Source organism: Mustela putorius, unplaced genomic scaffold (genome assembly GCF_011764305.1).
Source record: "Mustela putorius furo isolate JIRA1106 unplaced genomic scaffold, ASM1176430v1.1 tig00000460_pilon_pilon_pilon, whole genome shotgun sequence".
Lineage (NCBI taxonomy): Eukaryota > Metazoa > Chordata > Mammalia > Carnivora > Mustelidae > Mustela > Mustela putorius.
Window position 1 is genome coordinate 3,503,300 of NW_025421389.1, and position 27,359 is coordinate 3,530,658.

General features: G+C 33.4%; 1 protein-coding gene across 2 annotated transcripts in view; it reads left to right on the forward strand.

Annotated features, from left to right (window-relative positions):
• CNTN5 (contactin 5) overlaps positions 1-27,359 on the forward strand; it is a 1,359,165-nt gene that overhangs the window by 883,395 nt on the left and 448,411 nt on the right. For both annotated transcript variants that reach the window (XM_045080322.1, XM_045080321.1), the window contains one exon: positions 23,330-23,425. In XM_045080322.1, the coding sequence (XP_044936257.1) occupies positions 23,330-23,425 (96 nt within the window). The remainder of the gene's footprint in view (positions 1-23,329; positions 23,426-27,359) is intronic.

Here is a 27,359-nt window from a genome sequence, read left to right on the forward strand (position 1 = left end):
TGTGTGAGCGCACAAACAAATGTATATATGAAGACTTTGGAATTTACTTAGCTAGAGTAGATACTATATTTTTAGAAATTGTGTTTGGCTTTACACAGCTTAAACATTTGAGGCTAGGGTTCAAGAGAGATAGAACTACTCTTTTTTTGTAGTGTTTGTGCAGCTATTGCCATTGCTTTGCCAGGTTTTTTGTTGATGTTTGTTAGATTGTTTGTTTTCCAGAAAGATGCTTCTGGTAGCTTTAATGCCAACCAGTGGCATTCTGTTATTAACCAAGATTTAAACAAAATTACCTTTTCTTGCTGCTGTTGCTATAGTGATTATTTTCCTTACCATTTTCACCCATTACTTATTGGGTAGGTTTCCTAAAGTCCAGTTGTTGGCTATTTCACATTTCAAAGAGATGCTACATTTGTTAGTAAACTTTCCAGTATTTTCAAGGAAGGTGATATTTCTCATCTTCCTTTTCAAAGAAACTAGGCTTGGATTCAACATCAGTCATCAAAATCTCAGAGTTTAATTTCAATATTGTTAATTTCCAGTTAATCTTGAAGCCTATAAAGGTATCAGAATCATGAATATGATATTAACAGTTCTAGCTATCTGAAACCTAAAGAAAAACTAAGGAATATCAAATTTTATAAGCTGTTTTCTTCACACTGTGTGTGTTTACCGCCTACAAAAAATGTAACTAAAACTGAAGGGGAAAAAAAGAATTCCCAGTGTATTATGACAGATACTGGCAACAAGGAAAAACATGAATTCACAGCAGTTGTATCAATGATTCTTGAAAATTTGTACATTTATAAACACACAGAGAAGTTGAAAATAACTGTTTGCTAACTATACTTTGAAAAGTCTTTCTCACCTTAGTAGTAAAATACCAATGATTATGCAGAAAATTGCAAATACTAGCTATAACTTTATAACAGTCATAATAAGCTGAAAACCTGATGTAGAAGCATAGAGAAAATTGCATGAAATATAAACAACATGGTGCTAGATTTAGGAACACCTGAATTTTACCTTTACATAAAGAAGAGTAGTGTCACTTATTGAAAACAAGAGAGGAAAATATAGTGTCCTTTTCCAATGGCATAATATTACTATACAAGTACTGCTGTCCAAAATCATCAGAGTATTTTTCTTTACCTAACCCAATAGTTTGCAATAAGTTGTAGACAGCACCTTTTGTAAATCTATAGAGTAAAAAAATAGAAGTAGGCCTAGGGAGGCACATTGTTTCTAATTTATACAATCCTAGTAAACAAAATCTTTATGGTACAGCATAAAAATATAAAAAGTTTGATAACATTGTATATTAAAATTTGTCATTTTTGTTGTTCCCAATCAGTTTAGTGTCAGAACTAGGTAATTAAGAGATTTCACCTTACTTAGTCTAACAGAGCTACACTAAATTAGTGTTTGCTAGATATGGGAACTGGAAAAAAATCTTGTAAACATCTACTTGCCCTATAGTAAGTACTCTAAGGAGACATGATCGGCAAGGTAATTGAAATGAAAAGTTTATGTACCCTATCTGTTGGAAAATATCAAGTGTGGAGATCACTCTTTAAAGGAAAACAAGAAAAAAAAACCTGAGAATTAAAAACATGAATAATGTGTGTCTTACTTGAAAAAAAGCTACTAAATAAAGGGAAGATAAAATGAATCTGAATACTCTGAAGAGGTAAAAAAGAAAATACTATAAAAAGTAAGAGACAATTTCTTAAAAAAATTAAAATAGTTTCAGGCACCTGAGTGGCTCTGTCAATTAAGCATCTGCTCAGGTCAGGATCTCAGGGTCTGGCTCAGTGGGGAGTCTACTTCTCCCTCTGCCTCTGATCCTCCCCCTGCTTTCTCTCTCTTTCTCAGATAAATAAATAAAATCTTGAAATAAATAAGTAATTATTTAATAAATAAAATGGTTTCACAATCACAATAGGAAGCCAAAATATGCCATTTATAGCAAAAGGGGAAAAAATATGAGAAGTAAACAGGCAGAATTAAAGGTGCAGACTAAAGAGAAAGACAAGGAAATGAAAATGAGAGGGAAAATAACTGGTAAGAAGAGAGAGCTAACCTAAGATCCAAAAGAGAAATCAAAATGAAAACTGAAACAATCATCACAGACAAAATGAGGTAAATTTTTACATCGAACAAAAGGAGCTAAATATGTAGATCATATTAGGTTCACAATATGCTGTGGAAAATAATGAATAAAGATCTATAATTTGACATATCATGGCAATTTTAATGAGAATGATGAAGAAACTATTTTTAACTATTTCATTGAAAAATTTTTTTAAAATCCATTTGATCCCAGTCTTCTTTTCTATATACCAAGTGCTAAATAATAATGAGTAATGTCCCACTTTTTGAAGAAAGTATAACCAAAGAAATACAAATTATGGAAGTTGATATTCATATCTGAATGTGACAAGTAGATATCTCATTTGTGGAAAATTCTATGAAGATATATCACATACAAGCATTTGAAGATTAAGAGGAGAATCACAACATAAAATTCAAAAATCTTGAAATTTTGCTTTAAGGAACTAAATATTTCTTTCTAAAGCTAGTTAATCTTAAAGCTTATGTAAGGGAAGAACAATGTTAAAAATATTTAAGGCAGAGATGTTTAACATAAACACACCATAACTTAATAAAACAGTTTGGGCTCTAAATCAGATTGTGTTAATAATGTTGAGAAAAGGAAGAGAATAGTATTGATTTAAAAGTTTTCTAAGACCCTCCTTTTAGATGGAGAAGAGATTAAAGAGTTGTCATACTGTTCTTCATTAATAACAATGTAATTCTATTTTCCTTTTGAAAAACATAAAAGACTTTTTAAAGAACATAGATGACAGTCAAGAGAACTAATCTGATAGATATAACTTAATATGTATATGTATATGTTTTATCATAGTTAAGACAAAGTATTCTATATTAAAAAGGACAGGGAAAAAGAATCAATATAAAAGCTTAAAATGGCAAAATAAAAACAGATATATCATCTGTGACAATAACTGTAAATGCACTAAATTACTCTATTAAAATTCAATGAATATGAGATTATTAAATTTGTTCTATATAACTGAAGTTTAAATTTCCAGTTTATGAAAGTGCATGTGCACACCACACACAACACACAAACACACAAGAACAGATTATATGTAAAATAATAGGCAAGGGGTGCCTGGGTGACTCAGTTGGTTACGTGTCCAACTCTTGCTTTTGTCTCAGGTCATGATCTCAAGGTTGTGAGATCAGGTCCTGAGTGGGCTCATGAGGAGTCTGCTTAAGATTCTTTCCCTCTCCCTCCCATTGCTCCTCCCCCTGCTCATGCACTCTCTCTAAAAAAATAGATGATAGATTGATATATAGAGAGAGGTAGATAGATGATAAGTAAGATCTTTTAAAATAATTTTTTAAAATAGAATAAAAGAATAGGCAAAATATGTTCTAAAAATACAGCAGAGATGGCTAATAGTAATGGTAGACCAACTACATTCAAAAGGATCAAATTCACATTGAGCTCTCATTTATGTGCCAAGTATTCTTTTTGATGCATGGGATATAGTACTAAGTAACAGATTTGGTACTTGATCTTGTGAAGCTTGAAGGAGCCAAGTTTTTAGCAAATAATCGCACAAAATTATGGGCAGTTAAAATAAAGGAAAGTAATATTCAGTGTGTAAGCATATAATGTTGCGAGAGAGGCTTTGTGTGGAATCATTGCTTAAAAAATGGTACTTAAATTAACACCTAAAAAATTAAAACTTCAGTTCATATATACCAAAATATTTATTTTGCTTGCTGATTTGTGAGTATAGGGATAGGTTGGTGAGAAATAGCAGCACTGTAGGCAGATAAAATAAGAGCAAAACCTCCAAGCAAGAAAGAAGATAGCAATTTTATATTCGTAAAAGATATTGTCAGTAATGGAAATATAAAACTTGTGGACCATTATGCATTAATGGTAAAATAAACACAGCAAATACTATTGGGATATCAATGAGAAATTGGCAAACAAGAGGAACAAATTTATCGCATATCTTTTGTTTTTTTTTTTAATATTTCCAGGAATCCAAAAATGAATTAATAGTCAGAAAATTTATTTAATATAACATAGCATGGAAATAAATATATTAAGCTTTGGTTTTATTATCAGATACTGAAAGGTTAATGGATTAAATGTAAATTCTATATTTAATTTTAAAAACAGTTGAGTGAAATATAAATTATTAGTGAAACTCTCTTAATTCTTTTTTTTATTCTGTGAATGGGTCTGTTTATTATTGCCTTATATTCTCAGCAAGCTAGTATGGCTTGAAGATAGTAGGTATTCAATTAAATTTTATCAAAGTAACTAAGAATTAATTAATAATGTAACAAATCAATCTTTGGGGATTTTCCTTTATATCATATTACTGTTTTTATATCACTGTGTTCTCCTGATGGACTCACTCATTCACCAAAATTTTACGTTCGTATCTCTTCACCAAAATTTTATGTTAATGATGTTAAAGTGCCCCTGTCATCATGAAGGACATAGGCTCTGGAAACAGATGTTCTGCTTGGAATTCCATTTTTATTGTTTACTACTACTTCTGCATAATGTTGGGTAATTGTGCATAACTTCTCTGAACCTCAATCCCTCATTACACTAAATAAATAAAAATTTACAATAATGAGTATCTAATCAAAAAAATTTTTGTGAGAACTAAATGAAGAAAATAGATATAAAGCCCTCAGTATAAAGGTTTGCAGGTACTGTGTGTTCAGTAAATGTTATCTGTCATCATCACCGTCATTATTATTTTACTTCCCTTCTCTGTATCTTTTAAAGGTTTGCTTTGAGATGTCATTTGAACTATGAGCTGTGAAGATAATCACAGTTTTTCTTAGAATTATTATTGGTCATATCTTCTCTATTCAAGAACATAAAATGACTTACTTTTGCCTAAATCTAAACTCAGCTCACCAGTTAAAGTTTATCCAGTTAACAGTGTTTATTAAGTATGTAACATTGTGCCTTACACAGAGTAGGCATGCAATGAATATTTGTTTAAAAGGAAAATAAGAAAGAAAGAAAGAAAGAAAGAAAGAAAGAAAGAAAGAAAGAAAGAAAGAAAGAAAAAGAGGAGGAAAGAAAGGAAGGAAAGAAGGAGGGACGGAAAGAAAGAAACTGCTATTTAGTAAACATGGTGCCAGATGCTAGATACAAGGATGAATATGCTATCGCTTCATACAAAATAATAATAGCTAATATAGATATAGTGAGTTTACTCATTTATTCCTATTCCTATACAGGTTAGAAAACTGAGGTTTAAAGAAGGTTGTCTAAGGTTATGTGGCAGTAAGTGGAAGAGACAATTCAAATTCATGCCTTTCTAATTCCAGAGGTTAAGCTCTTTTACTTTGCAAATACATTACTTCTACATGATGACTTGAACAGGCCGAATAGATAAGTTATTGGCTCTCTAATAGTTATATATTACCTATTAAACCTTTCTATGCCTCCTTATTTCAGTAGAGTAAACCAGAAGTCAACAAAATATAAATTGCAGGCTAAATCTGTGCTATTGGATAGCCCAGAAGCTAAGGATTTATTTTTAGATTTTAAAATAGTTGAAAAATTAAAAAATTCAAAAGATAATAGTTTGTAACATGAAGCATGTAACTTGAAAATTATATGACATTGCCTATATAACATCCTCAATTTTGACTTTTGTCCTAAAGAGGATATTTACTATCTGACCATTTTCAGAAATGTTTGCCTACCCTTAAACTAGACTATGTGGAATGCCCTCAGGAATGTGGGCATTTATAAAAAATGTATCATGAGCAAGTAGACCCTACGAATCAATCCTATGAAATCTCTGGGAACTGTTTTACTGTACTTCAATGAAAAGGAGCTAGAACAAGAACAAAACAGAAACAAAAATTATAAGACTACTACTTTTTGAACGGATTCTTTCTTAGTGTGACAGCCGATTTCATTCTCTAAAGAACGTCTTCATATAATTGGTGGAAATTTCCACAAAAAGTAAAGTGTTTTTAATAAGCGATTTACATGTGTATTCTGCCTTCCAAAAAACTTTTGTCTAGTTTCATGGTGAAAAGTCATGTAGGAAGAGTGCTTCAGGTTTATAGAGATGAGCTCTGTAACAACTGCTTTTTTAAATGTGCATTATTCATTCATTCATTCATTCAATCAATCAATTCCAGGCACTGGACTAACCAAGCATAGGTGATATACTGCCAAAAACCTGATTTTTTAAAAAATTATTTATTTATTTGACAGAGAGATCACAAGTGGGCAGAGAGAGGGGAGGAAGCAGGCTCCTCCCTGGGATCATGACCTGAGCCGAAGACAGAGGCTTTAACCCACTGAGCCACCCAGGTGCCCCCCAAAACCAGATTTCTGATCTGGAATAATCTATAGTTTATTTTTTCATCATTGACAAACTGTACAATATGTGAGTTGCTATACAAAATAAATTTGAGTATTTGAGTACATGATAAATTTGTGTATTACCCAAAGACCACTTTGCATATTAGTTCAGCCTAAATGAAAATCACAGATTAAAACTGCTGAGGTAATTGAGAGCAAAAAAAAAAAAAAAAAAAAGCCTATTATAAGGGTAGAGGGGAGAAATCTACTCTAAAGCAAGACATGAGGTTATTTAGCCAAGATCTAAGATAAATTGAAAATTGATCACTAATCAGCTGAGTTATGAAATAAACCAACTTCCTTAGATTTCTTTAATTAAAGAGGGTATAAATTATTCAGATAGAACTGTTGAGGTTATAGCTTGTAAAAGGAAAAAATGCAAATCTCTGGTACTTGTACAACAGCAAATGAGCTATGGGAATCAAGGAAGCAAGCAATTTACATCTTAAGGCATTTGATTGGGGGGCCAATACTGTTCTAGCACTCTGCAAAACACATAGCAGTTGAAAACAAACTTGGAAGAGCAAAACACTCAAACACACAATTATCAAAAGTACTGATAAAACCAATGTAAAAATTTTAAAAAAGCAATACAGACATTCTTATGCAATTTTAGACTAGGTTGAATTTGGGAGGGGAAAATCTATTCTGCTAAAATATATAGTGCTCAGATTCAAAAGTATAATTTTACACTCAATCAAAAATATTTCTTTAAAAATTTACTCACCAGTTAGTTATATGTTTCCATTAGATATATGGAAAAGAAACAATTGTGTTGTCCAGAGATACTGTTCTAAGTAGAAGCTAGTGTAGGTAAAAAATGCCTTGGAGGAGTAAAAGATATGCATAAAGGGAAGTTTCTTTGTAAAAAACATGGTAGTGTCCCAGAAATCCCAGGTACTAAGAGAATAATTTATACTTTTAAAATTAGAACTACCTTGAGTTCAAAAAAAGTAGAAGAGCAAGACACCTCTTGTAAACTTAACTTCTGCTGTAATTCATCAGATGACAAAGAACCATCCAGTGGCTTGGCAGTATTATTGCATTATAATATTCTCTACATTGTACACATTAGGAGGGAAATCACTGTTCAGTGGTCAATAATCTTGTAAATAGTGAAACCATGGAATAATCTCACTTATTATTTCCTACAAATATTTTGTTGTGCCATATGTTGTATGAATATATATACATATATATGTGTGTATGTGTGTGTGTATACTTAAATACTTAAATCTTACAAAAACTTGATGAGATAGACTTGCTTAAATCTTCATTTTACCAATGAGATGCAGGAGGTGAATTAGTTTGTTTAAATTCACCACTGTGTTGCCATTCCCCTCCCTCACCCCAGCATAAACTCAGACCCTCCTGAGGTTCAACTCACCTGATACTGGCTGCTTAGCCTGCTTGATTCAAGTCCCACATGTTTTCACTCTGGCATGACTGCCTTTCTTGTTCAAGCCTCCCTCTGTCCCAGTGTGACAAGGCCCTCTCCCAGAAGATCAGCACAAGCCCCCTTGCATACTCTGTCCTTAAGTTTGGAGTTTCAAAAGTCCACAGATTTGGCTGGAATAGATCCTGGAGTACACTGCACAGCACCAGGTAAGAATGCAGGAAATAACCCAAAGACAGACAGCATGAAAATGGCAATCTGAAAAATGCCTGAGATGCATGGGGGGAAGTTATTTGTTCTTTTAAGAGTGCTTCCCTGAGATCAACAAACAGAGACCCATCACCAGGGACAAAGGAGTTGGCTAATATTATTTCCCTTCCTCACACCTCAGCATAAACATAGAATCACCTTCAGTAAACAGCACAGCACCAACATAGGCTACCTAACCTATTTACAAATCCCACCACCCTGCCCTCTGCTGGTAATGCCTTTCTAAGGCAAGTGTACCCCAGTCCCAGCACAGCAAGCTCCTTACACAGAAGACCAGCAGAAACCCTCACCCACACCCCATCTTCCAACCAGAGAGTTCTGCAGGGCTTCAGTTCTAGTGGAAGTAGCATCAGGTCTCAATTAACAAAACTGAACAGAGTATACATAGTTAAAACTCACCACATATGGCTCAATGTCCAAATACTGCCCACTGCAGGCAATGAGAGCCTCTTCAGACAATTGGCCTGACACATAGAGTGGCCAAAATGCAGCAGCAGAGTACATTCAGAACACATCAGAAACACTCCATGAAGCACCAAACCCTGGAAATTATATGACCTCTTCCTCATAAAGCCACTACTCTAAGGTGCATGAAACATAACAGGCAGAGTGGCTGGCTGGCTCAGTCAGTTAAGTGTCTGTCTTCGGCTCAGGTTATGATCCCAGAGTCCTGGGATCGATCCCCTCGTCTGGCTCCTTGTTCTGCAGGGAGCCAGCTCCTCCCTCTCCTTCTGTCTGCTGCTGCCCCTGCCCAAGCTCTCTTTATCTCTGTCAATTAAATAAATATAATCTTAAAAAAAGAGAAACATAACAAGCTTTTCTAACATACAGAAGAAGGCAGAGAATTAGACAAAATGCCAAGATGGAGGAATTCACCACAAATGAAATAACAAGATAAGGTCATGTCAGAAATTTAAATGAAACAGATATAAGTAATATGCCTGATATAGAATTGAAAGGAGCAATCATAAGGATACTCACTGGGCTTGAAAAAGGAATGGGAGACATCAGGGAAGTCCTATTGCAGAGATAAAAGTGTTAAAAAACAATCCGAAATGAAAAATGTGACAACTGAGATTACACTGGATGTAATGACCACAAGAATGGAAGAAACAGAGGAATGAAGAAGTTACAAAGAAGATAAACTTATGGAAAATAATGAAGCTGAACAAAAGAGAGAAAGTAAAATTATAGAACATGAGAATAGACTTAGGGAACTTAGTAACTCCATCAAGCATAATAACATTTGTATCATAGAAGTCCCAGAAGAAAAAAAGAGAGAGAAAGGGGGCAGAATATTATTTAAGGAAACCATAGCTGAAATCATCCTTAATTTGGAAGAGACAGACATCCAGATCCAGGAGGCACCAAGAACTCCCATCAAAATCAACAAAAGCAAGCCAACACCAAGATATGTTGTAATTAAAGTTGCAAAATATAGAGATTAAAACAAACAAACAAACAAACAAACAAAAAACCCTAAAAGCAGCAAGAGAAAAGAAGTCCTTAGGACTTATAAATGAAATCTAGTAATACTAGCAGCAGATCTCTCAACAGAAATTTGGCAAGCAAGAAGAGAGTGGCATAATATATCCAGTGTACTGAATGGAAAAAAGCTGCAACCAAGAACACTTGATCCAACAAGGCTATCACTCAAAACAGGAATGATTGTATTTCCCAGACCAAAAACAAACAAACAAACAAACAAACAACAAACAAACTTGAAGGAGTTCATGACCACTAATCCAGCCTTGCAAGAAATATTAAAGGAGACCCTCCAAGTTTAAAGAAAGACCAAAAGTTAAAAAAAAAAAAAAAAAAAAAAAAATCAAAAAAAAAAAATGAAAAATATACAGAAACAATGACAAAATGAGTGATAAAATGCCATTAAGTACATATTTATCAACAACTACTCTGCAAATGACTAAATATTCCAACAAAAGACATAGGATGTCAGAATGGATAAAAAAACAAAACCTACAAAAAGATTCACTTTAGACCTATACACACCTACATATTGAAAGTGAGAGGATAAAGAAACATTTATCATGTAAATGGGCATCACAAAGCCAACAGCAATTCTTATGTCATACAAACTAGATTTAAATCAAAGACCATAATAAGGGGTGCCTGGGTGGCTCAGTGGATTAAAGCCTTTGTCTTTGTCTCAGAGTCAGGGAAGAATGTCTCAGGTCATGTCTCAGGTCATGATCCCAGGGTCTCAGGTCATGATCCCAGGGTCCTCAGATGGAACCCCATATCAGGCTCTCTGCTCAGCAGGGAGACTGTTTCCCCTCTCTTCCTGCTTCTCTACCTACTTGTGATCTCTGTCAAATAAATAAATAAAATCTTAAAAAAAAAAAAAAAAAGACCATAACAAGATATGAAGGGCACTATATCATAATAAAGGTGACTATCTAACAGCAAGATCAAACCATTGTAAATATATATGCCCCCAATATGGGAGAACACAAATATATAAAACTATTAATAACAAACATAAAAGAATTCATGGATAATAATGCAATAATAGTAGGGGACCTTAATAGCCTACTTACAGCAATGGACATATCATCTAAGCAGAGAATCATCAAGGGAAGGAGGGCTTTGAATGACACATTGGACCAGATGGACTTAACAGATATAATCAGAACACGGCATCCTAAAGCAGCAGAATACACATTCTTTTCAAGTGCACATGTGACTTTTCCAGAATAGATCACATATAGGCCACAAATAAGGCCTCATCAAGTACAAAAAAACTAAGATCTTGCTGTGCATCTTTTCTGACCACAATGTTATGAAACTCAAAGTCAACCACAAGAAAACATTGAAAAGACCACAAATACATGGAGTTAAACAATATACTACTAAAGAATGAATGGGTCAATTAGGAAATCAAAGAAGAAAAGAAAAAAGAAAAACATGGAAACAAAGAAAATGAAAACACATTAGTCCAAAACCATTGGGATGCAGCAAAAGTGGCCATAAGAGGGAAGTATATAACAATAGAGGCCTACCTTCAAGAAACAAGAAAAATCTCAAATAAACAACTTAACTATATAGCTAAAGGAACTAGAAAAAGAACAAAAAGCAAAAGCTAAAACCAGCAGGAAGGAAATATAAAAACTAGAACAGAAATAAAGGCAGAAACTAAAAAGGACACAAGAACAGATTTATATATATAAAACTATGTAATAGTTTTCAGTATGGTTGTATATATGGCTATGAATAAGTGATATACACACACATATGTATGTGTGTATGAATATGAATATGTGTGTATGAATATATGATTTATATATATGGTTTATATATTGTGGTATATATATTATATATATAATATATATTACATATATAATGGAATTTTATTCCATATATAAAATAGAATATTACTGAGCCATCAAAAAGAATGAATTATTGCCATTTGCAATGACATGGATGAAGTTAGAGAATATTGTTAAGTAAAATAATCAGTCAAAGAAAGAAAAATATTGTATGATTTCACTCATATGTGAAATTTTAGAAACAAACAAACAAAAAGGAACATAGAGGGGGAAATGGAGAGGAAAATCAAGGAACAGACTCTTAGCTATAGAGAACTGACAGTTACCAGAGGGTGTGTGGGCAGGGTGGGGGTTAAATAGGTGATGGGTAAGGAGGGCACTTGTGATGAGCACCCAGTGTTGTAAGTAAGTGATGAGTCACTAAATTCTACATCTGAAACTAATATTACATTGTGTTAACTAAGTGTAATTTTAACTACAAACTTGGGGGACAAAAAGAAAAAGTTTAGAAGAAAGACAATATAGTCTGGATTTTCCATTACTACATTTTTATGTACTACATTTTATGTAAAAATGTTACTACATTTTTAAATGGTTAAACTATAAATAAGTTAAAAAATCATCTTGTATTTAATGCAAAAAAGTTTGTGACTGTGCTTGTAATGGTTCTATCGACAGTCACTTTTACTTAATGAGAGTTATATAGCCTATTAATTTGAAAAACTTTGTACATAATCCCCAAATATTACAATTCGAGCATGTTTAATTCTATAAGTTCAAGGTACTTAGAAAAATAAAAAAATATTTAAGTTCTTAATTAGAAGTTGATAAAATACCTCTCTCTGAAATTTTTAGAGGAAATAATATTTATCAAATGCTTTTAACTGGCAGTTGTGTGGGTAAGATATTTTCATGTTAGGATATTTTTTACCATAGTCTTTTAAGATATGGCTTATAATTATCCCATCATGGGTAGGAAGCAAAGCATAGTGAAGCAAAATAATTTTCCCAAGGCTCCTGTTAAATAGTGATAGTTGAATTTGAATGTAGGTCTTTTGTTTTCAAAGTCCTTATTTTTATAGCAATATTTTAAATATATTTTTAAGATCCACTGGTTAGTTTGTAACTTAAATAATTTATATTAAAATAAACCATAGAATTACAATGTTTCTCATAAAATATTTCCAAAGAAATTGAATATCTACTCTTCAGAACTGATTTTTTTCTTTTACTATCATCTTTAGTAGGAATAGTTTTCAGTGTGGTTCTGTAGACTGCTATGCATAACACGTTTTCCTGGGAATTTATAGAGATGCCATAAAAAAGAATTATAATTATTTGCATCTAGAAACTTTATTTTTTTGTAATTATTACATGACCAACAAAAAGAATTTTTTTTTTTAAAAATTGTCTATCTTACACCTTCCATCTCCATCAAGGATTGAAATGGTATACACATGACCTTTTTACTATTAAAGTAACTTAATCTTGAGTGGAAATTCTGCTCTAGAAATAACACAGTAATTTGTATATGTTTCAGTGTTATCTGTAAAGTTCATATTTGTAAAGGATTTTGGGTTTCAAAGGATTATGATTTTTAAAAATGTAATAGCATAATATTTGGAAAATATCTCAAAATTTAAGTATTTCAAAATTATAATTTATCAAGTACAATTATATGCTAAAGATAAATTTGTAATTGTTTTCAATAAAACAAGTACTTATTTATCAATTGTTTATTAGGTACCCATAGAGTAATGCATTAGGCATTATTTTAAGCAGTGGTAAAACAAAATGTTTATTCAAAGATTATATTCTAATGTGTTGGGGAAGGCAGATAGTACATATTAAACCTATTATATAATATGTCAGATGATCATAAGTGTTACAATAGAAAAGGAACCAGAATAAGGAGAACAGAGATCGGGAGACTGGGAAGAAAGAATCTACTGATCAAGGAAGTCCTTGCTAACATTCCAGCAGAGATCTGAACAAAGTTAGGGATTTCTGTGCAAGTACCCAGGAGGGAGAATATCCTAGGCAGAGAGAACAGTTAGGGAAAGAGTCTGGGAATATTACAATGAGCATAGCAAACAAAAATCCTTGTGCTCACAGACTTTAAATTCTGTATGTGGGAGGCACAATAGACAAGAAAAATAAATAGTAGCTTGCTGGAGAATAAGTACCACAGAGAAAAGTTAATTAGGGAAGGAAGATAAGGAATGTGTAGGGGATAATTGGGTTGCACTTTTTGGTAAGATGCTCAGTTGAAGCTCTCTCTATGAATATGACACTGAAATGGAGACCTAAAGGGGGTGTAGGTAACAGCTATGATTATATCTGGGGAGTGGAGGTGAGGAATGTTCTCTTTGGAGGAAGCAGCAAATACAAAGGCCCTGAGTCAGGACAACACATGATATATTTTGTTTGAGTAAAAACAGGGAAGCCAGTATGCTCTAATGGAGGGAAGGAAGATGAATCAGAGGCAACAAAATCAAGATCGTACAGGGCTTGTGTGCCGTTGTAAGTGGTTTGACTTTTCCTCTGAGTAACATAGAAAGCCATTTAGGTCAGATGGTCTAACTTCATTTTAAAAGAACCAATTCTGGCTGCTGTGCTGAGAATAGACTCAAAGAGGGTAAGGAAGAAGTAGAGAGACCAGTATCAAAAACAGTGGAAGTGAGAGATGCCCGTGAAAGCTATAAAGAAGGTTAGATCTTGTTGTATTCTGGATATATTATAAAATTATGGATATATGATGAAATCATATATTATGAAAAAAGATTTGCTCATGAATTGTATTTCTGATGTGAGAGACATATTGGAATTACACATGATTTTTGCATTTTATCTTGCCTGGAATAAATGGAATGATCACTTACTCTTTTTGGAAATATTATGACAATGGTAGGTTGGCAGGTGAGAATGGAGGTTCCATTGGGATATCTTATTTTTTAATGCCTATAGACATTCAAATGGAAATAGCAAGTAAATTGTGTGTGTGTGCATGTGTATGTTGCTATTCAAGGGAGGTGTCCAAGAAGGAATAAATCTGATAATTTGTCAGGGTAAACATGCTTTTTAAATTTCAGACATTATATATAAAATGACCTGGAGAATGGTGTAGATTGAAAAATGAAAGGATCCAAGGACTAAGCTGAGGCCCTGAAATGTTTAGATATTGGAAATATGAGGAGGAATAAGCTAATGGAAGTGAAGAGGAGGGCACAATGAAAGAAGACAAATTCAAGTAAAAAATTCATTTTCCAAATAAAGGTGTGGAGAATTCTATCAAATACTAATCATAGGTCAAGTAAATGAGAACTGAGGAATTGAACAATAAATTTAAACAACATGAAGGTCGTTTGTTTCCTTCACAGTAGCATTTGGTCAGTGGTAGGAAGACAGCCAGATTTGAGAACCTTTGAGAGAATGGGAGTTATTTGCAGTGTTTGTTTGTTTGTTTAATGGGGAGAAGGACCAAAATGGTTCATACTTGGAGGGAAATGGGGTCAAAGAGATATTTATTTTCTTTATTTTTGTATTTTACTTTGGAGAAATGCCAATCAATATTTTGAATGCTACTGATGATGCAGAAGGGAGAGGGGGTCTTTGAATAGATCAGAGACAGTTCATTTATTAAAAAGAGAATCAGGGCAGTGTTGATATAGATAAGTCAATAACTATTGCGCTAGTGCTACATGTTGACTTCCCTTGGAAACTGGCTCAGTGTGATTGGAATACAGTATGGATAATGGTTATTAAATAGTGCCCTTTGAATTCATCCGCTGGAGGGGAGGAAGAAGGAGCAGATTTGGGAAGGAGAAGGAGCTGTGATGTAAGTTTAACGGAAACCCCACCTGACACCAAAGAGGATCATTAAAGCTAGAATGACTTTTCAGGGTTGTTGAAGTTGAACCAAGGTAATCAGAACATTATATTCATTCACTGAGAAGTTGCTGGCTGTGTGTTACCCAAGGAAGTGATATAACCTTAGTTGAGCTGATTTTCTGTAGCAAAGGCAACCCCTTAAGGTGCTGACAGCCAAAAACTGCCAATAGGACCCCCAACAGTTGGGACAAGTCCTTCACTGTAGGGGAATCTGGGACACACATTCCAGTTTGCCCCTAGGGGAAATATATATAAGTGATTTTTTAAATAACATCTGTTTTCTCCAGGAAGTAGGAGGGGAAAAGTGGGGGAAAGGGCAGGAGGTTATTTTGAAAGAGAGATGTGAAAGTATTGTCTAGAGGATGGAGAGTAATGGAATCCACAAATGTGTTGGGATTAGGTAGTGCAAAGGGCTGCCTGAGGTTTATGGATGAATTTAGAGCAAATTTAGTCATCATTATTGATGTTTTTCTCCATTTTCTCCACATTCCCATGCCAAAAGTACAATAGGTATGTAATGTAATTTAACCTATGTAGAAGCTGTGCTAGGGGAGTAAAAAGAAGAGAGAAAGGGGTAAGAAGTTGTGGTTGTAGGGAAGGAAGTATTAATCTAATAAAATATTATAAATTGTAAAATAGCTAGAGAAATGTTAGGTCCAAAAGGTTGAAAGACAATCAAAAGATGTATGAGTTTTAGGAATTAATGTACTAAATGACTTGCTGGTTTTACTAAATGACACCTTTGCGCTCTCTCTATGGGTCTATAATACTCAAAATCCCTATCCATGTTTTATTATTATTATTGTTGTAGTTGTTGTTGTTATTGTTATTAAATTATGTATATTCCGGTGCTCAGACTTCTAATTTCCTGAGACTGTTAGTAAATTAAGACTGATCTGAGTTAGGAAAAAAATTTGAACTTAGACATAAATGAATCAAAATTATTTATTTCTTAACCAGAAGGAAGGTGAATGGGGAGGGGTGTATGAAATGGGTGAAGGGAATTAAGAACACACTTATCTTGATGAGCCCTCAGTAATGTATAGAATTTCTCAATATCTATATTCTACACCTCAGACTAATATAACACTCTATGCTAATAACACTGGAATTATTTTTTCATGTGGTGTATGGTAAATATTTGAAGAAATAATTACATCAATTGAAACATTCTAAATTAAGAGTATTGGGATAACTCTAGATTAGAAACATGCTAGTTCCACACAATGCTGTAATTAACCTTAGTGAATGCCCACGTCCTCATCAATAAGTAGGGATAATAAGCCCTTGCCTTCTGTGCTTACAAACTGATCACAGACTTATGAGTTCACTCTTAACCAAAAGAACACCACAAAACTTCATGTATCTATGGCTTCCAGTCAAGGAATCATTCAAAAATCAAATTTTTATTTTAAAAACTGTTAAGAATCCTATTTGTTGTAGTGTCTTAGTGAAGATTTTACATGCAGGCAAATAGCTATGTATTGAAAAATGCTAATTTAATTCTCACTCAAAATAAATGTAAATATTATTTTTTCCATTGTTCAATAATTTTTTCATCTATATGTCCTTCATATGTCAGAAAATGACTTTTTAAGTGATCCTCATGTAGATTATTTCTAAATTCCTGAAATCAACTTGGTCTAACTTTTAAATGTTGAATTACTTTTGTGCTAATATATTTTATAAAACAAACACATTGATTTTGATTGCCAACTCACTAGTTATTAACTGTGAGACCTTAGTCAAGCTTTTATTTGCTCTTCACAAGTTTAGTAATCCTCAAAATGGATAAATTAATATTTAATCTCCAAGATGCCTAGCAAAAAGTATGTATGCTAGTAGATACTGTGATTATTATTTCATTTACGCTTTCTTATTTTAGAATGTCAAAGATAGTTTCTGAATGAGATATGGTCAATTTTTATTACAGGATATTTATATGAGACACAAAAATATGACAATGATCTGAATAATCCTAATGATAACAGCAACAAAGAAATAAAAGTGATGAAAGAAGACTTCAATATTCAATCACTTTACAAATGAGGCAAAATATAAAAAGTTAATATTAGAAAATCTTTTGGCCATTTTTATAGAAATTACAGAAGTTAAAGCTATGATGCCCCACAAAGAGAGTACCTATATTAGTTCTTCAATATTATAATCTTACATAAGAATCTGATACCCTAATGTTAGTAATTAATAAAGTTCAAGTCTCTGGCATCTAGTCTAAAGTGTTTGACCTTTTCAATTGTTTTAGTTTTTGTAAAAAATCAAACTCAATTTCATGAAGTTCAGAACTCTTAAAAAACTATATTCACAAAACCTTTAGTGTTAGAGAACTAAGAATACCTGAAGCATTGACTGTCTAAAGCTTACTGGTGGTGAAGCCTGATAGTCTAAAGCTTACTGGCACCACCTACAGGATGAATATATAACCAAGTGCAATTTATTTTATTTTAAAGACTTATTGTTTATTTAATTGAGAGAGAAAGAGAGAGCGAATGAGTGAGCAAGGGGTTGAGGGAGAAGGACAGGGAGAGAGAATCCCAACCACGCCGAGTTTGGAACCTGATGCAGGGCTTGATCCCATGACCCTGAGAACAGGACCTGAGTCAAAATCAAGAGTCAGACTTTCAACTGCCTGAGCCACCCAGGCATCCCTAACCAAGTGCAATTTAAAATAAGCACTCTGATTCCTACTCCTTTTTTCAAACACACAACTCTCATACACTAAGCATTGTGACTTAATCAGAATAGATTTAAGACTAGGAAATTAAAACCCAGGAGGCAGATTAACCTCAACACTTTATTCCTAATTATTTAAGATTTATCTGGTTGAATGGTATTGGGAAAATTAGACAATAGAAGGATGAAACTGGACCATTTTATTACACTGTGCACACAATTTATGCTCAAAATGGAGTAAAGACCTCAATGTGAGAAGGAATCCTTCAAATTCCTAGAGGAGAACACAGGCAGCAACATGTTTGACCTCAGTAGCAACAACTTCTTGCTAGACATGTCTCCAAAGGCAAGGGAAACAAAAGCCAAAATAAACTATTAGGATTTCATCAAGATAAAAAGTCTTTACAGAGGAAAAAAAAAAAAGACAAAATCAAGACAATTGACAGAATGAGAGAAGATATTTGTAAATGTCCTATTAGATAAAGGGTTAGTAACCAAGATTTATAAAGAGCTTATAAATCTCAACATCCAAAAAACAATAATCCAAATTATCATATATGAAATTTAAGAAACAAAACAGATGAACATAGGGATAGGAAGGGAAAAATAAAATAAGATGAAATCAGAGGGGGAGAAAAACCGTAAGAGACTCTTGACCATCAGAAACAAACTGAGGGTTGCTGGAAGGGGAGGTGTGTGAGGGGAAGGGATAATTGGGTGATGGCATTAAGGAGGGTTTGTGATGTAATGAGCACTGACTGTTATATGTAAATGATTAATTACTGAACTTTACCTCTGAAACAACAATACGCTATATGTTAATTAATTTAAATAAAATTAAAACAAATTTTATCCTGTTGCCTTGATCCTTTTCCCTCATTTCTCTGTAGTAGCTAACCAATCTATTGTACTTTAACCTAAGATCATAAGATCAGTGTCCTAAACTTCTCATGTACTTTCTCTCTCCCACACCTTCAAATAATTCACCTTTCTAGGCAATGTTTTTTTTTAAATGTTTTCATATGTATGTATGAGTGCAAGATGCACAATATCTACCTAAGTTGTCTTAATGGGTGAAAAACCTTCCTAACTTGTTTGCAAATTTGTTCAACCCACTATAACACCCAGTGTGATCTTTATGAAGTTTTTCAGGAGAACTACTTCTACAGATCTTACTATCTGGTAACATTATTCTTCCCCTGAGTTATCGGAAAATTTTATCTTGCCATACCATGAATAACAAGACTGGAAATGTATCCAGTTTTATTTTGGCCCTCTAAGTTTAAGGTAAAATTAATGGTCAACTTCTAATAATTTATAAAAATATATGACATATATTCTTAAGGGCTCATCTTAACCTAGAGGATTCATATTATACCCATTTTATCCTCACCTGGAATCTGTAAACCACTTGTTTGATCTTTTTGTATTGTGTTTGTATTATATGCAACTGTATATGACTATAACTGTAAGCTGTTTCAAATCCTTTGTTGGATAATGCAAGGAAGAAAGGGAAGAAGGAAAGAGGAAAGGTAAGCAGGTGGAGTAAAGAAGGAGAGAAGGGAAGGAAAAAACATGAATTGTATGTGTGTGTGTATGTGTAGCTCACATTCAGGAGAATATCATGAAGTACTGTATAATAACTCATAAACATGGCTATGACAAGCTGAAACTACAATAGTTTTGGCTCATACATCTATTTGGTGGCACAGATTCCTCTCAGCTGGGTCTATGGAAAGTTGGTCCAAGTAGATATGATTAGTTCATACATCTACATCCATCCCTTGCATCTTCTCCGCAACCCTAGTATCTAACATTGTGTTCAATGTGTGGTTTTCACTGATGAAATATTTATTTAATAAATGGATGAAATGATTTTTCTTACATCTGTTGAATATTCTTCAAATCACACATCCTAAATCTATATTCTAACTGTCACGTGAGGTTCTCAAACATATCATTTATTATATACCTGTTTTTCTTTGCATGGTTCATTGAGGATGAATAGGTACAATAATTCTGTAAGCTGTGCGGTTCTAGTTAAAATTCCACTATCAAACTCTCCATGAGCTTCTGAAACTGGGAAAAGAGTGAGAAAAGACAAGGCCTAGAGCTTTGTGATTCTTGATCACAAATTTTCTCCTCTAATCCATTACTTGTCTATTTGTCCACATGCTATTTTACAAGTTCAGAAAAGGTTTATTTCAGTTCAAGACTTTAACCTGAATTTTAGAGTCCTTGTACTACTAAGATTTTATTTTTTACTCATTTTTCCCTTGCAGGTCAAAAATAGAACAACATGTTTTTATCATGTGTCAATAAAATAATCAAAGCTCCATCCATAAAAGTTCTTGTTTTTTTTTAATCTCCTTGATATATACAATGCATAACCTATTAAAATAAAGTAATAAGCACTCAAAGTAAGTTCTCTGGTGAGTGCTCTCAAAGAAAAGTAACTTATTTTTATTCACAATGAGATAAAAATAACCAGCTGTTTTTTCATTAACATTATTCTGCCCAATTGCCATCCTCACTCTAACCAATAATTTTTTTTTTATTTTTACATAAATCATTCTGCCATAGATCAACCAGAATCTTCCCTAACACAGGAACCATTTTTACATTACAGGTAATAATATTCCACCTTTTTTTTCCCCCTAGGAGGAAGGATTTAAATGAGAAAAGTATACTCTCCATGAAATTTCAGTCTTCTTTTTAGTATTTCTCCATATGTCTTATGAAAGAAAGAAATGTATTCATGATTGAAAAAAATCCATTTATCTTTGTTCCGCCAGTGCTATACTTCCTAGGAAATAATGACACAGAAAATTCCATGAGGAAATGTTGAACTGTACCCGCATTAACAGCTGATATCCAATAAAACAATTACAACTTTTAGGTCATTGTGGTCTCAAAACACTATTTGGGTCATAATTATTCTATAATTTATAATCATTCTATAATTTTCTTTCTTTTTCATGTTTAATTTCATAGTGTGCCTGTACTTCAGTGTCTCAGATATAGAACTTAATTTAGGACTGTTCTTTATTAAAATATTCCTTTTTTAAAAGATTTTTATTTATTTATTTGACAGAGTGACCACAAGTAGGCAGAGAGGCATGCAGAGAGAGAGGGGGAAGCAGGCTCCAGGCTGAGCAGAGAGCCCGATGCAGCACTCTATCCCAGGACCCTGAGATCATGACCTGAGCTGAAGGCAGAGGCTTAACCCACTGAACCACCCAGGCGTCCCTATTAAAATATTCTGTTTACTATACTAGGTTGATTGAAATGTCATAATAAGGATTACATAAATTTGTAGTAAATATATTGGAAGATACATATATATTTTTCAAAAACCATTTAAGAAACTCAGTTATAATACATTGATGTCTAAATAGACTTTCAGAGTTTATAAATTCAGTGATGATGAAAAAAGGAAAGTAAAACTATATAACCCCTAAAGAGACATTACAGCTTTACTGTGTGGTTCCTGTGTCTAAGTGTAGAGTCAAAGGAAATTAAATATCTTGCCATGCTTGTTTTCTCAATTCAGATCTTTTATGGAAAAAGACAGCTTCTATCCCTAAGAATCAATACATAGGAATTTAATGCCGTGAGTCATACATATTTGAAAATGAGTAAAACTTGATTTTCAACAGAAGTTATTGTGTGTTTTCAAACCACTGTTAAAAAGAAAAAGAAAGAAAAAAAAGAAAAGAAAAGAATAGAATTAGGGCAATTCTTTCTAATCTATCCAGTTTGTGAAAAGCTTAACTATTGACAATGAAACACAGAATTCTTAAAATTTTATTTATTTATTCACGAGAGACAAAGAGAGGGAGAGAGGCAGAAGCAGAGAGAGAAGCAGGCTGCTTCCGCAGGGAGACTTTTATGGGACTTGATCCCAGGACCCTGGATCAGGACCTGAGTTGAAGGTAGAACTTAACCAACTGAGCCACTCAGCATCCTGAAGCATAGAATTATGTGTAAAATTCTAAAGACGTTCATCAATAATGAATACTTCCCTAATTATTTGGCATTATGCCTTCACTGTTTAGTATTTCTTCATGATTTTGAATGCATTTTAAAAGGTTTGATTGTACATTTAGTAAATCACTAAATTGTGGCAGATATCTCAAAAAAAGTATAGGATCCTTCTTAAGATATTAAAGTTAGTGATTTCTCTTTCATATAATTTCAGTATACTTTCTCTACTGCTTACCCTTCACATCATTTGTCCAATTAACAAACATTAAATTTGAAAATCTGCATTGTATTACTGTAAAACATACTATTTTAATGTGAAGTAGTGAGGATTTTCCAAAAGAACTCTTTTACAATTGGTGAATAATGGAGGAAAACACAGAATAACTTCAAGAAGTATTTTGCACTACTGGAACACGATTTTACAGACAAAATTCTGGGACAATGTTTATTTATAAAAATATTGAAATCCTACTATTCCTAGGAAACTATTCTAAAAATCATATCTTTGATTAACTTAGCCCAAGAAGGGGGAAAGGGCCATATATACAGAGATATGACTAGATTAATAAAAATAATAGAAATACAAATATTCTTCATTTTTTAGGTCACTTTATTTTTCGAAAAATATTTTAAAATTTTGCAAATGCAACATAATTTAAGAGAAGGGAGTTGATCGCCAATCGATGCTATAATTCTTCATGCATATAGTTGGGTATTTTGATAACTATGATATTCCCAGAGTAATGAAGATGAATGAGTGTAATTAATTTATACCAGCCATTCCAGGTTTCTATAAAATGAAAATAACATGACTTTCTCACTCACATTTATAGAAAAAGAATACTTTATATCCTCATCATACTTGCTAGAGCACACAAGTCTCTCTAATTTAGAAAATTCACAATTGGTTTTACATACCATTCCTAGCATGACATAATGAGGCACCAGGTTGGATACCAGACACCTCTAACCACTTCTATTTCTCTTCTCACTATGCATGATTTGGTCTTATTAGTAGTAGAAAAATCAGTATGTAGGAAATATTACAAATAAATAAAAGGACTATCGAATGTGTTATAAATGTATTGTCCATTTTCTTCCTATACATCAACTTATATGAACTATAAATAGAAAAAAAGAGTGTGTAATACATATAATCTGAAAATTGTGGTATTAAAAGTGTATGATATAGACTTATTTTTAAGGCTCTGATATCACTGTGTAACAAAAATAAACTGCATAATGAGAGAAAAGTAGGTACAAATTATAAAAGTAGACATTGTTTAAGATTTTTTTTTTTTTTTTTTTTTTTTTGCCTTTCATCTAAATGCTGTGTTATATTGACAGATCTGGGAAATTTTAGTGGCCGGACAAGAAGTGCAGTCTCTGTGAGGGAAGGCCAGGGGGTTGTTCTGATGTGCTCTCCTCCGCCTCATTCACCAGGTACAGTAGGATCCCATTCTATATTGCTGCCTATCTCGTTTACTATATGCTCATCCTTTTAGACAAGGTATTTAGTAAGAAACATTCCAGGTGAAATGTGCATTAAAAAAAAATGTATCAGAGTACCAGCTGAGTAATTAAAGGTCATATATTCGAACTACCATTGGATAGAAGACTGCACTCCTATGATAAAATTGTTTTATTGCCATTCTAACTGTTGATTGTTATGGTTATGTCTCTGCCTGCCACCAGCGAGGAATACATTGCCTGGAGCACAAGGGATGTGATAAGCTGAGAGTAAACATTTTTCAAAATTATTTGGAATGTCAGAGTTGAGTTAATAACAATGTGCATCTTGTTTCAGAAGATAAGCTTGCAACGGGATTGTTTATAGTGTTGTTTGTCACCCTGGGGGAAAAAAAAAAAAACTGCTAAAAATTTTTTTTTTTTGAGTTTCAAACAAGACTATAATATATGTATTACTTTTTGCCCACCTGAGCTCTTATTTGTAAAAGTCATATTAAAAGGTTAAGTACTTCACGGGGTTTGAAGAAACAGAATAGTAAACTGTGCTCAGATTAATTATATTCCCTTTGCCAACCCAGCTAATTATACTTTTTGTAAGTTCTATAATTTGAGATGAGTACCTCTTTGTATCTCAGTATAGTTTTCCTAGAATACAATTTAAGAGTGGCCAGTATCAATTAGGGAGAGAGAATCAAATGTCTGTCTGAGAAATAAGAAAGACCTTACCACTAACAGGAAACTGAATTCAGGGTCCTGGCATTTCAGTTAATTTTTCTTCTTTGTTTAGTGTGAAAATCATACATATTTCTAGATTGTAATTATCAGTGTAGTAATGGGGACTAACTTTGTTCTACCATAGATAATTCTTATCATAAATTATGATAGGACCTCAATCAATTTTTTTAAAATTTCTCATCTTTATATGACCCCTTCCTAATGTTTTTTGATTGAAGGAAAAGTAAATTATATTTCAATAAGAAAATATTTTTTAAAAAACATTTTGTTTTAAAGTCAAATACTAATTTGAATCAATTTTTGAGTTTTCTCCCACTTAATTCTTATATATCAATTCAGTCCACTCTTCTGTGAGTAGTTTGGAGACTTTTACAGTAAACATATTTAGTGTTACCTGCTTGTGATTCTAGACTTAGATACTTTCAAGGAAGCATGTATTGTAACTTTTTTCCTATGGATAAGACAGAAAATTTTAGTAGGTTTAAGTGAATCATGTAGCATCAGTATATGCTATGTCTACTGTTGGGTTATTAGATTTCATTTAAGGATCAGTATTAGATGAGTAATAGTTAAAGATAAAAGAGAGGAAGGAAGAGGAGAAGGACAAAGGAACCTGCTCTATAAAGAATGAAAGTGTTCACCATCAGACCTACAGGAGTTAACACAAAAGCAAGATTTTTTGAAACATAATCTGTATCACAAGACTGTGAGAACACGTACAGAAAAGGGAAATATGAGACAATGATACAGGAAGCAAAACAAGATTACAGAAAGACAAGTTGTCCAATTGCCGAAGAAAACTACAGAGATTTCTACTGGGGAAAAATAGCAATAATGAATTGCATACATGATAAGCAAGAGATAAGAATATGTATTAATAATTGATGAAATAAAAATATGATAGATGATTGACATCAATAAGAGTAATCCCAGATGGTTGCTATTGTGTATATGTTGTAAGAATATATACACTTGGGGCACCTGGCTGGCTCAGCTGGTGGAGTATGTGACTCTTGATCTCGGTATTTTGAGTTTAAGCCCTGCATTGGTTGTAGAGATTATTTAGGAAATAAATTGAAAAGAAATTTTTAAAATTTAAAAAGAAATATTACGATATTAATATGGTAGGAGAGGTTGTATTCTACTAGGTATTTATTTTGGGGTTTTATGTCAACTGTTGCACTCAAACATCAGTGTTAGCATCACAGAGTTTTAGGGGGTACACGCATGGTCAAAACAACAGGAGTAACTCAGCATCCAGACAAATGTCTAACACTTACCAGATGAGTAGTTTTCTCCTGATCAGCCAAATCCTATCTTTAAGTTTCTTTAATGAATATCCCTTTTATATTCTTTCTCCAACTGAAACTTGCAAATACCCTGAAGATTTGGCTTCCCCACTGCCCTTTACAGTCATGGCTATTTATTCTCCCAATTGGTATGTACCATTCAGAGTAAGATTAGGACAGATATCCTTTCTCCTTATTACCCGTTCTCCCTTCTTCCTCCTTACAAACCCTCAGTCTTTAAATTTCAAGGCATTAGACTCCACACTTTCTTGTTGTAGTCATTTACACTTTCCAAATTCATTATCTTCATTTCCTGAGATTTTACCATCTGGGTCACTGTCAATTTCTTCAATACTTATCCAGTCTTAATATTTGATAATTTCAATAGAGGTTTTACAATATCCCGTCCTCTCCATTCCTTTTATTTCTCCATTGGGATGCTCTTATTTTACAGTCAACCAGGGCCACTTAATCTGTTATTATCAACATGTACAATCTCTCAATTACCACATTTTTATACTCTGATTAGCATTTACTACCTCATTCCTTCCAGTACCCTGATTCCAGGAATCCTTTAATGTCATTGAAATCTGCAAATCATTGATCCTAGCCTCTTCTCACTCTATTTCCCCTCCTTTGATTCTCACTTTTTTCTTTCAATGATTATCATTTTCTTGCATAGAGTTTCAATTTTCTCACCCTTTTATGCTTCATCACACTGACTCAAAAGTTGACAAAACTTTAATCCTAATGTAGATCCAACTTTCAGCCTACTTCATGTCCAATCCTATTCAATTTAATATAACTGTAAAAGAAAAGAATCAGAGTTATGCAGACTGATCTAAGTCTAAAATCCAAACTATGGATTTCAAGGGCACTTTAATGCTGATCAAAAAAAAAAATTAAAGATTTTATTTTTTATAACAGAGATAGCGAGAAAGGGAACACAAGCATGGGGGTGGGGGCTGGAGAGGGAGAAACAGGCTCCCTGCTCAGCAGAAAGCATGACATGGGGCTTGATCCCAGGATGCTGGGATCATGACCTGAGCTGAAGACAGACACTTAATGACTGAGCCACCCAGGTGCCTAATCAGAAATTTTAAAAAAAAAAAAAGTAAGTTTAGTTTCCTTACTGTAATTCTGTCAAATCTTAGTATGTTTCCCTTCCTTCAGTTCTTCTGTCATCCCTACTCTCAGCTGAAAACCATGCATCCTACTCCACTGGGGAAAGGAAGGCAATTAGGAGATAATATCTACAGCCTTCACCACCAAATGAAACACTCATTAGCATCTGTACTGATAGATTCTAAATACTACCCCCCCCCTTTTTAAGAAAGAGAGAGAGTACATGCTGGTGACTAAGGAGAGGCAGAGGGAAAGAGAGAATCTTAAGCAGACTCTGCACCTGACTTGGGCAGGGAGGACTACCTCTCACAATCCAGAGATTATGACCTGAGCTAAAATCAGGAACTGAATGCTTAACCAACTGAGCTGCGTGTGTCACCCCTTCTCTTTTTTAGTATAGATGCATTTTTGTGCTTTTACAACCAATCCCTTAACTTGTGCCCTGTAGTTCATCCTTTTTCTGTCTACTCTAAGAAATCTCTTTAGTGAAGATGATCTACATCTTCTCCATAGATTGATTGTTTAGTCTCTTCTTGATCATTCCCAACAGCATCAACTATACTGTCTCTTCCTTCACCTGAAAACAAAACAAAGCAAAGCTCTCTTTACTGATGTCATCTCTCACCTACTACCTCATTTTTCTGCTCCTTTTCACTGCAAGACTCTTCAAAACCTTTGTCTACCATACTTCATCTAATTCCACTCCTTTGATTCTGCCTCTCTTTCTCACTGTCTGTCCCTTTTTCTCTTTCTGTCTC